The 14824-nt window shown below is 38.7% G+C and overlaps 1 protein-coding gene across 1 annotated transcript in view; it reads right to left on the bottom strand.

The window, feature by feature from the left end:
- Rheb (Ras homolog enriched in brain) overlaps positions 1-14824 on the bottom strand; it is a 157880-nt gene that overhangs the window by 119982 nt on the left and 23074 nt on the right. Inside the window, exon 3 of the mRNA XM_090380417.1 lies at positions 12368-12435. Coding sequence (XP_090236543.1) covers positions 12368-12435 — 68 coding nt within the window. The remainder of the gene's footprint in view (positions 1-12367; positions 12436-14824) is intronic.

Raw genomic sequence — 14824 nt, 5'->3', positions numbered from 1 at the left:
TTTTGTACTTTCTCATTTTATTGATATCTTTCACCTGTTCTTACTACCATACCAGGATCCCTACCTTTTAGGGTCGGGAAGTTACGGCCCCGGTAATATCCGAAGTATGATTGATTATTTACTTTTCTTTTGCTTTTTACTTTTATCTATTCTCTTGCCTTTTTTCATACCTCACGAACTATTAGAGTAATTAGAGGGGGAGTGATGTACTATCTCTTTACCTATACCGCTTTACGTTCTCCTTATGTTAGCTAATTTAGCCTTATTCTGCAATCAATTGGTTCTCAGTTGTGCTTATGTTTTCGCAGCTATCGGTCGGGCTAAATGTCATCCAGCCTGTATACTAATAAATTACCGTTTATACATACCCCCCTTAATTGTTGGCTTGCCTAGTACTTATTTGGCATACTTAGTTCTCCTTTTAATGTTATTATCCGTCATTATGGACTCTTTTTGGTCTTAGTTATACAGGCAGATGACAACAGAAACTGATAGCTCAGCCTAACTAGGGTTGGATATTTTGTAGGGGTTTAGCCCTCGAAAAAGTCCCTTGCAAAATACCTTTTCCCACGTAAGGCTTATTATATTAATTAACCTATTATATGTTTTTTCATTTTTACCAGGAGTATGGTTGGCTGGGGTCTGCCTCGATTTATAGTGCAAGAACCCTCCATAGAGGGTTCTTGCACTATAACTTATCTAATTATGGCATATCTAACATCCGATGTAATGTTCTATCTCACGATGGCATTAATCGATTCGTTCTATATTTAACATGTAATATTTTATGTTATTTTAACATTTTAAACGCCGTAATATTACGATTCTATATATATATATATATATATATATATATATATATATAATAAAAAAAAAAAAAGCAAGTAGAGTGAGAATGCAGATTATGAATGAAATAAATGTATGTCTCTCCCACCCGCCTGGTGGGTTCCCCACTGCCAGCTAACATATCCCACCCCCCAAGCGGGATGGGCGGATTGACCTTCATACTGGATTCGACACTGCTTGGACATGACATCAACGAAGACATTCTGCAGCTTTACTGCCAACATGCCATTGGCAATCTGAACTGGGCACTCTAACCTGGTTCCCTTTAAAACCCCATCCCCAGGTGGGGGGAGACGAATCTGTCTCCTCTCCTCCCTGCCTACCCCCATACTTCGCCTTGTGGGGCTCATCTCCACAGACCTCTTTGGGGATGCCTACTCTATCATCCCTATTCTTGTTTTCCCCCCAGTCTCTCCTCACTCACTAAATCGACAAAGGTACACCCTTAACAATGCCGCCAAATTCTAATCAACGTCTAAATTCCACCGGTTTCATCTAAATCTCTAAGACAACAAACACTATTAGCTTTTATCTAGCATATAGCCTCACGTCTAAATTTAATAACATCAAAATTTTGCCCACCTATTAGGCCCTTAACATCTTTTTAGCGTTCAACCCCAACCAGCAATCCCATTAAGCACTAAGGTCAAATGCGTATTTTTTTTTTTTTTTTTTTTTTTAGGTCCTAGCCACTGAAATCCCAGGAAACTAGGTGAGAGGACCTGCCAGAGCAATTTGTTGTGATACTTGATACACCTGGCTAGCCTCCACGTGGCAGGGTATGGGCAATGTCAGGCCCCACTTGGGGCCTGGTGGCCAATAAGCCAGTCAAACAATGGGCACAACATATCACACTGGATTTTATTGAAGGCGAGAATGTGCAACGTCTCTGGGCCATAGCTCCAATGATACTTCTTCAGCTCTTCAACACCTGTCTGAATGAGGGTAACTTTCCATCATGTTGGAAGCATGCTAACCTGAGGCTCTTACCTAAGGATCCCACAGGTACCTCCAAAGCATATCGCCCGATTGCGCTGCTTCCCAGTCTCGGCAAGGTTTTTGAGAGACTGCTGCTCTCCCACTTCCAACCCCGATATGAAGCCAGTGGTTTGGCATCCTCGCTTCAATTTGGATTCAAACAAGGGTGCTCCACAATTGATGCTCTTTCTAAAACCCTCAAAGTTGCAGAACAGTCGGATGCAACTTATGTACTGGCAATCTTCATTGACTTCAAAGGAGCTTTTGACACAGTGTGGTGGCCGGGCGTTCTTCAGAGGGCCAGAGTCTCTAACTGCACTTGGAATTTCTACCACTGCCTCAAAAGCTACTTCTCTAACCACAAGGTCAGCATCAAAACAAAATATCACTGCATCACCCGACATCTAACCCGAGGCTGTCCCCAGGGCTCCATCCTGGGGCCAGCTGTCTGGAATATGATACTCGACGACTGGCTCCTGAGGGACTACCCACACACTACTCAGCTTTCTTATGCCAATGACATGGTTATTATCATTGAGGGCCCCACCCGCGCCACCATAGAAAGCCAGGCTACGGTTGTTCTCGCTGCTCTGTCCGTATGGGCCACGGAAAATAAACTCAGTCTCCACTGAGAAGAGCAAAACCCTCTTATTAAAAGGCAAACTGGACTTCTCCAGACCTCCTACCATACGTTTTAATGGCCACACACTGAAAAACTACCGATCGGTGAAGTACCTAGGAGTAATTTTGGACGACAGGAGAACTTTCATACCCCATATCCAAGCTATCAAAGAAAAGATAAAAAATTACATCACTATGTTAGCACGCTTTACCCGCAAGGACTGGGGTCTTAAAGGACCAACTCAACGCCTTTTATACTCAGCAGTATTTATACCAATTGTCACATATGGAGCTGCAGTATGGTACCACCGAATGACTTTAGTGCATGCTCAACGTAAAATTCAGCAAATTCAACGACTTATGCTACTACAAATGACCCGCGCTGTAGAACGACATCAACTACCGCCCTACAGCTACTAACAGGCCGCCTCCCTTTGGACCTCCACGTCGCTTTTATCGGACTTTCTCATGCCATCAAGAAGAATAAGGAACCTGAATTCCTCACTATTCAAACCCGTATGGATACCGACATCAAACAGGAACATAAACTGTGTGGCTACAATTCATAAACTTATGGCAAACCCGCTGGAATAACTCCACAACTGGTGCAACTACTAAACTTCTAAACTTTTCCTTCCTGTGGTAACCTACATCAACAAGCAACGTTCCACTTGGTTCTTCCCTAACGTCTATGCTTCCTTCCTATTAACTGGCCACGGGTCCTTCAAGAGACGCCTTCCAGAGTTCGGCCTAGTTGAGGATGCCCTCTGTACCTGCGGAGAACCTGAAGACTGGGATCACGTGATGCACTCATGCAACGTATACTTAGATCTAAGAAACCAACTACTCCTAGACCTCCACACTACATCACTTCGGCCAGAAACCAAGTTATTGGAATCTAATGATGCCTTCCGTGCACTGACCAGTTATGCCAACAAGGTCTTTCGTCATCGCTGGCATCACCTGCAACTCCCGAACACTACTCCTGGATAACCTCCTCTAGACAGCAACTGATACCCAGCACCGGAAACTTCCAGACATGAAACTGCAAATGGCGGACAGCCCTGTCGACGCCGCTCCGTGATTCTCCATTGTGACGATCCTGGACTCTTTATTTTGAACTTTACCTATTCTCTTCTTCCTACCCACAGTCTTTCTCCAGGACTCCCACAACTGCACCTAGCACTCTTCCTGCTCTGTTTCACCTGGGAGGATGCCTACGCTCTGTCATCCTCGCTATCTTGTCTGTCTTCCACTTTCCTGTCTCTTCTCCGCTCTTTCCTTGGCCCTCCCCACTCTCGCTCCTGCAAGAGTGTGGATGGCCCGTCGGATTTCTTTTACTCCCTGGGCCGGCTCCTCGTGCCAGTGGACGGATGCTGGGAGGCTCCTTCCTGGTGATCGCGCCTCCCAGTAACGAAGAGGCCAGTCAAACAAACACAAACAACACACTACTCACACATAACCCACACTGACTGGCTTTGCTATGTTAACAGAGTATTTAACGCGGATTTGTGGGAAACCACGGGAACCGCATAATAAAAAACACTATGTCCACTATATCACACTGCACAGACATGGCCCACAAAACTTCCAAGTCTCTGGCTTCACAGTGTATTGTCCTCGATACAGCAAAACACTGAGTTGGGAGAAATCCCAGGTCCGTTTGACACGAACATACCTTATACCTTGTCAGTGTGGTACCACAGAGTTGATACGTTACTCTGGGATTACTGCTTCCCATATACTTTACATTTGTCAATGTTAAACTCCTTGAATTTGCTGAATTTTACGTTGAGCATGCACTAAAGTGCATGGGCTGAGAGGTGGCAAATCTGCTCAAATTTTCTACATCCTGTTGCAGCAGTGTACTGTCATTAACAACCCTGCCAACCTTCATACTTCTGCAAACTCAGACATTAAGCCTGATATACCATCATCAATATCATTTATAAATACAGAAAACAACAATGGACCCAACACTGAACCCTGAGGGACTCCACTAATAACATTAGTCCACAAAGAGCAGTGTCCATTGATTACCACTCTGTCTTCTCCCACTCAACCATCCCTTTATCCATAGCAGCAATTTACCTCCACTGCCACACTGCTCCAATTTGTTCAGCAGTCTTCCCTTCTATGGCAAGGCAGATTTGCAATTTCTACAGAGTGAACATTTTTTTGAAAGAAAAATATTGCCAAGAGCAAAAGAGAACCCCCCCTTTTTTTTTTAAATACAGAGGAAGCAATATTTGTAGTGTGCTTATGTCAATAGAGATTAGAGGTCATGGTAATCTCCAATAAAGATATAGATCTTGTCTAGAAATCAGTGTCAAAGATGAGCATAGGAGCAAAAGAATTTCTTTTGCAAGATATAAGCCAAGACAGTTTTAGAAGGATTGAAATCAATTAAGTTACATTTGCCCTACTGCAGAATTACCTAGAAATTTAGCACAAATGTAAGGAAATTTTCCTTAATTCACCCCTCCATTAACCTTATTTGAATGTATTAAAAGTAAAAGATAATAATAAATAAATAGAAAAGCAATGTAAAACTAAAAATTCAGTGGTGTTGGCATATGCTCCCCTCAACTTCTCATGAGTACATGTACTAGTGGCAGATGTATTCCTAAGGGTACATGCACCACCAATTGAGAAATACTAGTTTAAAGGAGCAACCAAGAAAAAAGAAAAACTTCCAAATGAAACCATAAAATTACACAAATATTAAAAACCTAGTACTGAGATATGCTGGCCCACTTAATCAATTAAATAAAGGAATGGGGTTATGTTTCGAAATTAGAGAAGTGTTGATTACAGAAACATTCCAATACCTGCACTGACATAACCCCATTCCTTTACTTAAGGTATTATTATGTTTAAGATTACTTTACTTATACAGCAGCAATAAGTAAAGCTATTTTAAGGAGCAGCAAACATCTTACTAGGGTCAATAAAATACTACTACATGTTAACAGGAAGGTTGATAATTTGTAACAAATTAGAAAGCCAAGTTCACTGGTTAAGGTTACATACATTTGTGGTGCAGCTTCACTGTCGGGGACCAGTATTTACATAATTATCAAAAACCACTCTAAACATGTTATAATTTTTTTTTTTGGGGTCACAGCTTGGTAAACAGAATGTGTGCACACACACACACACACACACTAGCTTTCTTAACATGTTCACTGCTGCCTATACTGGAGTCAGCCCATTCAAAGCCCTGTAATTTTCAAAATGTCAAAAAATAATATTCCAAAAATTCATTAATAACGGTTGAAAAGTAAAGTAGAAGCCTGAAAATCATAGGTGTAAGTGAACACTTACTTTTGGGCTAAGCTGTGAAAATAAAAAAATAAAATAATAATCTAAAGTTTATCACACACACACTGCTTTTTTGTAAAAAAAAAAAAAAAAAAAAAATATATAATAATAGGTGCCGGTACTCATTCTTTGCTATCAGGAAAAATTGAAAATTAAAAGGATATGAAAAGTACTTTAAAATTTTTTTTCCCCTGATAGTTACTTTCATAGTAATGTTTTTGGAATAAGAACAACAAATTTAGTATATTAACACAGTTTATTCAAGTATATATAGAAAAACAAGTAAAATGTGAATAAAATAAGTAAATAAATCAGTCAACTACTGAGTGCCAGGCACTCAGGATGACACGAATTGTCATTAGTATCTCAAACAGAGCTTTGGGGTTCTTTCTCCAAGGATCCCTGTTTCATTGTCAGGCATATTTTCCACGTCAGGATTGCAATTGGTATTTTCTGATTTTTTTCCTTTAAATTTTGGTCTTTTGCTGGCCATTTTGTTGATACACCGATGAGCCAAAACATTATGACCAGCGAGTCATTATGCAAATTGAAGAAACTGCAGGTGAACTATGGTGCATGTGGGGGACACTGTATAAAAAACACCTGATACTGAGCTTTGGTTAATCAGTGTTATTCTTGTTCTTCAGATGAGAAAGACAGCAGACTTAAGCAAGTTTGACAAAGGCCAAATTGGGTCATACGATTGGGTCAGAGCATATCCGAAATGGCACGGCTGGTGGGATGCTCACAGTCAGCTGTGGTTAGTACCTACTGAAAGTGGTCAGAGGAGGGAAACCCACGAATCGCTGGCAAGGTGTTGGGCAACCACAGCTTATCAATGCTCGAGGTGAGCAAAGGCTCTCCTGGATGGTAACGTGGCAACAGAAGAGCGACTGTGACGCAACTTTCCGGTAATTGGAATGCTGGTGACGGGAGTATTGTGTCAACACACAGTACATTGAACCATGTTGAAAATGGGGTTGCATAGCCACAGGCTGTTCCGAATGCCCATGCTAACCACTGTTCACTGGCGACAGCACCTACAATGGGCACACGAGCATTGAAACTGGACCTTGAGTGATTAGAAGGTCATCTGGTCCGATGAATCATGTTTCCTGTTGCACCATGTGGACAGCCAGGTATGTATGCATCATTTACCTGAGGAAGTGATGGCTCCTGGATGCACCCTGGGACGAAAAGAAGCCGGTAGTAGCAGTGTCATGCTTTGGATGATGTTCTGTTGGATACCTTGGGTCCAGTCATCCATGTGCCAGGCACCGTGATGTCTACCACCTACCTAAACATCACTGCTAACCAGGTACACCCTTTCACGGCAACAGTCTTCCTTTCACGGCAACAGTCTTCCCCTCTGGCGGAGCCATCTTTCCATCTTTCAGCAGGATAATGCGCCATGCCACACCACCCAGATTGTTCGAGACTGGTTCACAGAACATGAGGAAGACTTCCAGGTATTGCCCTGGCCTCCAAGTTCCCAAGACATCAATCCCATCAAGCATTTATGGTTTGTGTTGGAACAGCAACTTCGATCTGTGGCATCTCAACCACAGACCTTATAGGAATTAAAGAATCTGCTGGTTACGTGTTGGTACCAGATAACACAAGACACATTTAGAAATCTTGTAGCGTCCATGCCTCGCTGGGTACGAGCTGACTGCACGTGAAGGACTAACATCATATTAGGTAGATGGTCAATGTTTTGGCTCATATTTGTATTCCTCCAGTCTGGAGGAGCTATTTAAGATCTCATTTGTGATCGCACGCCTATTAGAACAGTGAGAAGTCCACCTTTCATTTTACTAATCCCTCTCAGCCTTAAACTTAAATCAGATCACATCTGAGGTGCCTGGTTGCCAAGTTCTGTAGCCCAAAAATCTGAGTCTTTCATCATACAGTCATCCTTCTGCTGATTTCAAAAGTTGCCAGCCTTTGAACCCTTTCAAGAAGCTCATGTTTTTTTTTTTTTTATTTATTTGGATGAGGTCTCCATACAACACAGTATATTCCAAATGTGGTCTTACAATTGCCTTATACAGTGGAATTATGAACCCAACCCCATCTCTACAGGATAATGTTTAATAAATCATCGCCATGGGCTTTCTGGCTGCCTGCTTACACTGTTCAGGAAACTTCATATCTGCCTATATTGTAACTCTCAGATCCCTTTTCTTCCCTGCTGTTTTTAATTCAACCCCACCAAGTGTATAATTTATTTGTGAGTTATTATTCCCAAGTGTAAGACCTTGCATTTAGCAGCATTAAATAATTTCATTAACTACACTACCTCGTGCTCTCCCTCAAAACTACAGGGTATATGCCATTAACTCCCAGAGCCTTACATGCCTTTATGCTCACAAGTTTGTCTAATAACCAATCATCTATAATTATGACATGAAGTTTCATATGGCTTGGCCTCACTCAACACAGCATCTTCTCAGCATAAACGGTCTTTGGTCAGTAAAGACAAATGCAAAGTAGCTTTTCAATTCATCCATAACATAAGCTGGTTTATCTAAGACTTCCCCCACACCCAGTGTATAAGGGTCCAATCTGATTTGCTTTTTAATTCCTCGTTCCCCCTGACCTATTGTGGTGAACCTAGCCATGGAGGAATTAGAAAACAGGATCTTTGAAGGATTGGAGTTCCCTATGCACAAGTGGAAAAAGGTATGTGGATGACACATTCACTATTGTTCAAAAGGGGAGAGTGGATGATGCGCTTAGTCTTCTCAACAGTTTTTCTCCATTTATACAGTTTACCTCAGAGATAGAAGCAGGTGGTATCCTCCCATTCCTGGATGTAATGGTATATAGAGATGGCTCCAGGCTTAAAACCACAATCTAAAAGAAACCAATGTGCCGGAGTCAGTATACTCACTACAGGTCAGTGCAGACTAGGCAACATAAGAATAGCGTCGCTAAGGCACTATTTGATAGGATTGGAACCCACTGTAGTACGTCTGAGGAGAAAGAAATTTCACAAATTGCAGCAGACCTCATGAAATGCAGTTACCCCCAGAGGATCATGGATAAATATAGTAGAGGAGTGGAGTCTATCCATAGAGAATTGGCTGTTCCGGTTACCACAGCTTACATTCCCTACTATCCGGGCCTTACAGAACACATTGCAAGGGTATTTCGGGATTATCAAGCACGCTGTGTGCAACTTCTGGGTCGGAGATTGCACACAGTGTTGTAAGTTAAGGACCCCATATCAAGGGACTCCAGTAGTGGGGTTATATATGAGATTAAATGCCCAGATTGTGGGGAGTGTTATGTGGGGGAAACGGGGCGGTGGCTTAAGGATCGTCTGGGGGAACACACGAGTGCCATACAGACCACAGAGTTTGATAAGTCTGCTGTTGCTGAACATTTCTGGGAAAGACAGCACCAGGTCTCCCCAGAAAATGCTGTCATCCTTGATCGGGTGCATAGGTTCTGGGACCGCAAGTGACTCTAGAGTTTGTGGATTTGCTCGTCCGATTATACTATGAATAGGGATAGGGGTGTGCGGCTTCACCCCCTTTTTGAGGCTATAGTCCTCTAAAAAGATGAGCATTTCTGTTTACCACGTTCCCGAGCTGCTTCCAGTTCTGGGGTATGTGTAGGAACTTTTGTTCATGCGCCTGATCAACCACGTGTGCCGTGAACTTGATACTTAAGGATGTGCTGCACAAGTATTATTTCTTGTTGAGAAAGGAGGCGGACGCCTCTGAAAGTTACAATCGTACAGTTTAATGCTTTTAATCTTATATATTTTATTGTATTTTAAAAATTTAGTATTTTATTCACTATCAGTAAGTAGTACTGTAACATAAATAGATTATGTTACAGTATCCTCTGTATTGTTTGTATATATACAGTATTAAATTATTTTAACTCAACAGTTGGTGGAATAATGTAATATTGTGAATACTTTATAATATTGATTTAAAAAATTCTTCCAATAGCATGCAATTTTTTATTCTTTGTGTACAATATAAAGTGATCAAAGTTCTCTCATTGAAATTAGCTTTTAATAGTTTATACTGGGGGCGTCAACAGACTAAGTTTTGTTACCAGACAAAGTACTCATCCAAGAAGACAAAAAAAAAATAAATAAAATAAAAAAATAATAACTATTATAAGTAGCACTTTTTTTTTTTTTTCTTCTTTCTGTATCAGTAGCAACTAAGTACTTCACAGAAATTACACAATACCTTCAGATAAGTCAATTCTCCAATGGAATGCAAATCCCTGTGCACACAACTAAAAATGTAATCATAGAAAACAAAACAAACTAATAACAATGCAAACCACAGCAGAACTTTGATTGTCCATCGGGGTACAGGACCAAGACCATGATGAATAATCAAATAGACAGATAATAGAATATTTACATTAAAAACATACATACAATATTATTTTATTACATAATACATAACCTAATGAAATTTAATTAAAAACTTTATTTTTTACTGTCATCAAAAAATCATAGTACAGATATCTACATACATACCTATTTTTAATATTTTGACTTATATTGGTCTAGTAATGTCATAAAATAATTTAAAAGAAAACAATATTACACACATACAACCAGAGGTGTATTGCTAAAAAAAAATAGCACCGGAATGCTCATTCTCTAGAATGACTATATGATAACACCACATTGACTGTACAGTAACCGAATCAGACTTACAGTTCGTAGCACAATCAGTTCTAGCGTACAGTTCATGGCGAATCAAAATGCAGCGTTTGCATGCATCACAATATCTCATTTGTTGGATCTCTTTATCTAACACTGTACTTTAGTAAGAAACATTCAAGTTTCATTGTGAAATTAATATATATTTTTGTTTTTAAATAAATTTTTAAAGAAGTCTAATTTTAAAAGATTACTATATATTTTTAGTAGCAATGGGTAAAATAGATATATTTCTCTCTCCCCTTTGATTATGCCATTGTTTCATAATGTTCAGTATATAAATTTAATGATTTCTATTATGACATTTAGAAAAAATGTACAGGTACATTTGTTCGGCATTCTGGCCTGAATACACCACTGCATACATTGTTCTAATGTCATTAAAGAAATTTAAAAGAAAACAATATTACAATTTCTTTTTTAAAAAAGTCAGTCAATTTCTTTTGTTTCATTACCCCTTGAGCCTTTTTGGAGGCAAATGTTACGAATTTTTATGCAAAAGTAACACTTGCGAAGCATCTGCTTCTTGTAACTCTTGTAACTGAGTGGTTCGAGGTACAAGCTGAAGCTGTTTGACAACATAGTTTCAGCTTCACAGTGGCTAATTATGTTTGTTGTTTCATCAGCAGCAGCAGCCTTTTCTTCTTCAGTTTCAGAATCATCCAAAATTGTCACTCTACACAATTTCAAAGTCGGCAAAAATTTCGCATCTGACGTCCATTTTGTCCACATCCAGCCAATCATTTACTTCCTCCATCAAAATATTTTTAAAACCAGGGAACATTCGAACATAACTGCAAAATTTCAGTTTCTTTTGGAATGGTTCCTGTATCAGTTGAATACATTTCTGGCCACAACTTATTCCAGGCATCAGCGAAATTGAAAATTGGTCTTTTATAGTGTAGCTTTTTCAAAACTATCACATCTAATTTATTTTCTGCCGAAACAAGTTTTTGAATGAACATTTTGCGATAACGACATTTCATACTTTCAATCATACCTTGGTCCGTCAGTTGAATGAGAGATGTAGTATTTGTTGGCAGAAAGTGGCATAATATTTTGCCATCATCGCTTTTTAAAATCACATACGTGTATGGGATGAGTAGGGGCATTGTCCATCAGTTGCATATTGTTGTAAACCTTTTGATGCCAAATGTGATCTTACACATGGTACAAATATTTTATGAAACTGAGCATGAAATATATCATGGCTCATCCACAAATTGTTTTGTGAGAAATATTTAACTGGCAAAGCATTTAAATTTAATATTTTTAATTGTTCTAGGCTTTTTTGTTTTTTCTATAACAACCAAAGGCAATTTATGACTAGTGCTGGCATTAACACATACCATTACAGTGATGCATTCTTTTTGCAGCTCATATCCCGGGTGCCATATGTTCAGTCATTGAGACCAGTGTCTTTTGAGGTAGTGCCTTCCAATTAAGGCCAGTCTCATCACAGTTGTACATTCAGTCTATAACCAAACTTCAATCAGCTATTTCTTTCTGTAGTTTGGACCTTTTTGTGCTACAATAATTTTTTAACGATGGTGTAGGCCAGTGGTTCTCATACTTGCTCAGGTGGGAGTGCACCTAAAAGTAAGGATGTAATTTTGTGTAACACCATGAAATATTGATATATTTGACTCTTAACCAGATGCAAAAAAGTTCCTAAATAAACCAATGTGACCAGTAAAAGTTAGTGGTCCAATTATTATAAAAGAATTCTTGTGCTTATCCCATCTGTACACCAGACATCTGGTGTACAGATGAGATAAGCACCTATACTTAATTTTTTTTGAAAAATTAAAGTATTGATTATTGGTAAAAAAAAAAAATAAATTCTCATTTTCATATAAATCATCCTTATATGATAATAACGTCAATACTTACTTGACCGGCAGTATCAACTAACTTCAAATAATACTCTTGTCCACCACATTTTATAGTCTTAGTAAATGCTGTAAAAGAGAGGGAAAAAAAAAAAAAAAAAAAAAGTGAGAGAGCTGGTCATTGTTTTTTTGACTTTTATTCTTTTTCTTATAAAAATTAATTATTATTGATAAGAAAATATTAATGTATAATTCAATAAAGGGGGGGGGGAGAAAACAGGATTTATATGTTAACCTCAATACTGACATCTGAAGTTATTTTCGTATACAAAATACAGTATTTGCCACCCAACAATACTCAATTTCAACATTTTGAAATTTGTTTTTTCCCTCCTTGGTTTTAAATAAAAATTTAAATATTCACTTCAGATCACTGAATGCAGGCAACATTTTTGCCATTCATTTTGCTTATTTCCTCCAGGATTTCAATAACAATTGAAATATAACATGTAGTTCATGTTTTTGATGTGATTAACATAATAAAAGAAACAGTAATGATTCATGATTTATATACAATCTGACCTCTTTAACAAACTTCCTAGTGAATTTTTCTATTTAGCAATTTCTTTTGATTTCCTCATAGTCATACTGAAAATAATTTCCATATAACGAAGAAAATTTCCACAAACTGATCAAGAGACCTGGGCAGGCGCACACACACACACACACACACACACACACACACACACACACACACACACTGTTCGCACCTGGGGCCTTAAAGGCAATAGAACTAATGCTGTAGAAAGCACAAATAAAGAGCAAGAAGGATTAAGAATTAGTCACTTTAGCTTTTAACAGCTAAAGAGTTTAATTCTTAAGAGAATTCCACAATTTAGTGGTGCTCATAAAACCTATACAACCACCTTTACTGCGCCAAGAAGTCACACTGGTCAACTGCTATCTATTTGCCCACAGCCATTTGCAAAGATTAAGGCATATTCTTGACACAGACACTGGCTCTGGTCAACCTGTTTTCTATTGTAAATTTGGGGAGAGTGATTTTCCTTTATTCCCAAAATTCATTTGTTTCACAGAAATGAGTCATCCATACTTTTACTAAATTTCACCCGTCTGTTTGGTAAGCACAAGTGGTCCCTAGATCAGTTTTGTTTTAGCTGCTGTGCAAGTAACCTTACAATGTCTAATAGGAAATCCTTGAGCGTAGTGTAAAAAGTGGAAGTGCTTAATAGTGTAGATTGCAGCATTAAGAAAAAAAAAAAAGAAATTGCTTTAAAATTTGGTATCCCTGCCAGTAGTGTGTTAACCATTCTGAAAAACTGTTTCGATTCTCAAACCATTTCAGGACCCAGTTGGAATCATGCCGGTATGAAGATGTAGGTGAATAGTTTTTAAGTGGGTGAAGTTGACTCGAGACCAAAACATGCAGATATCAGGGCCATTAATAAAAAAGGCTATGGGGGTATGCATCTTTTCTGGGGTATAAAACATTCCAAGCCAGTTTTGGTTGACTGAACTAATTTAAAGGGTGCCATGGATTACTAAAAAAAGTTATTTCTGATGAAAGTGGAGTTGCAATTGAAGATTATACCCATTGGAAAGAAAGTTAAAAAAAAAAAAAAAAAATATTATGGAGGACTAAGAGCCCAAAGACATATTCAATGTTGAGGAAACAAGTTATTTTTTAAATGTTCGCCGAACAAGATGCAGACTTTTAAAGGTGATAAATGTATAGGTGGTATAAATAGTAAGGAGAGAATTACAGTCTTGGTTGGTGCAAATATGGCTCGTAATGAAAAACTGACACTTTTGATAATAGGCAAATGCAAACAACTTCAATGTTTCAAAGGAGTAAAGTCATTAGAGTTGGACTACAACAAAAAAGCTTGGATGACAAGCGAAATTTTTGAACAGTGGACTTTAAATTTCAATAGAAAGATGACAAAAGAAAACGGAAAGATATATAGCTTTGATTGTCAACAACTGCCCTGCACACCTTCACTCAGTAATTTTGAAACTTACAAGTGTGAAGCTTGTTTTCTTCCCTCCGAATACTTCATCTAAATTGCAGCCAATAGACCAAGGCATTATCAACAATTTGAAAAAATGCACTACTGAAACTGCATACTGAAAAAAAATTACACTGAAAATAGAAACCAACCAACCTACAGATTTGCAGATGAGCATATCAGAGTTCGCAAAATTGTGGAAACAACGATTAACAATTGTTTCGAGAAAGCATGTTTTACTAAAATGCCAATTAACAGTGATGAGAGGAATGAACTACAAGACACTGAGTAATCTTGGGAAGAACTCCAAGAGAGGTTTGACCAGTGACTTCAACATTTGAGAGTATTCAAAGAACTAGTAACAATATAGACAATGGGTTGGATGAAAATGAGGCAACAAAGGGAATGAGAGATGTATTAACTTCCAAACATGAAATGCTGGGAGCATTTTAAACTTTGTGTAAAGGCCTTCAGTGTGAAGAAAATGT

Source organism: Mastigoproctus giganteus, chromosome 1 (assembly GCF_048544385.1).
Source record: "Mastigoproctus giganteus isolate SK-2022 chromosome 1, ASM4854438v1, whole genome shotgun sequence".
NCBI lineage: Eukaryota > Metazoa > Arthropoda > Arachnida > Uropygi > Thelyphonidae > Mastigoproctus > Mastigoproctus giganteus.
Note: the sequence above shows the minus strand (reverse complement) of the source record. Positions and strands in the feature narration are given on the sequence as shown.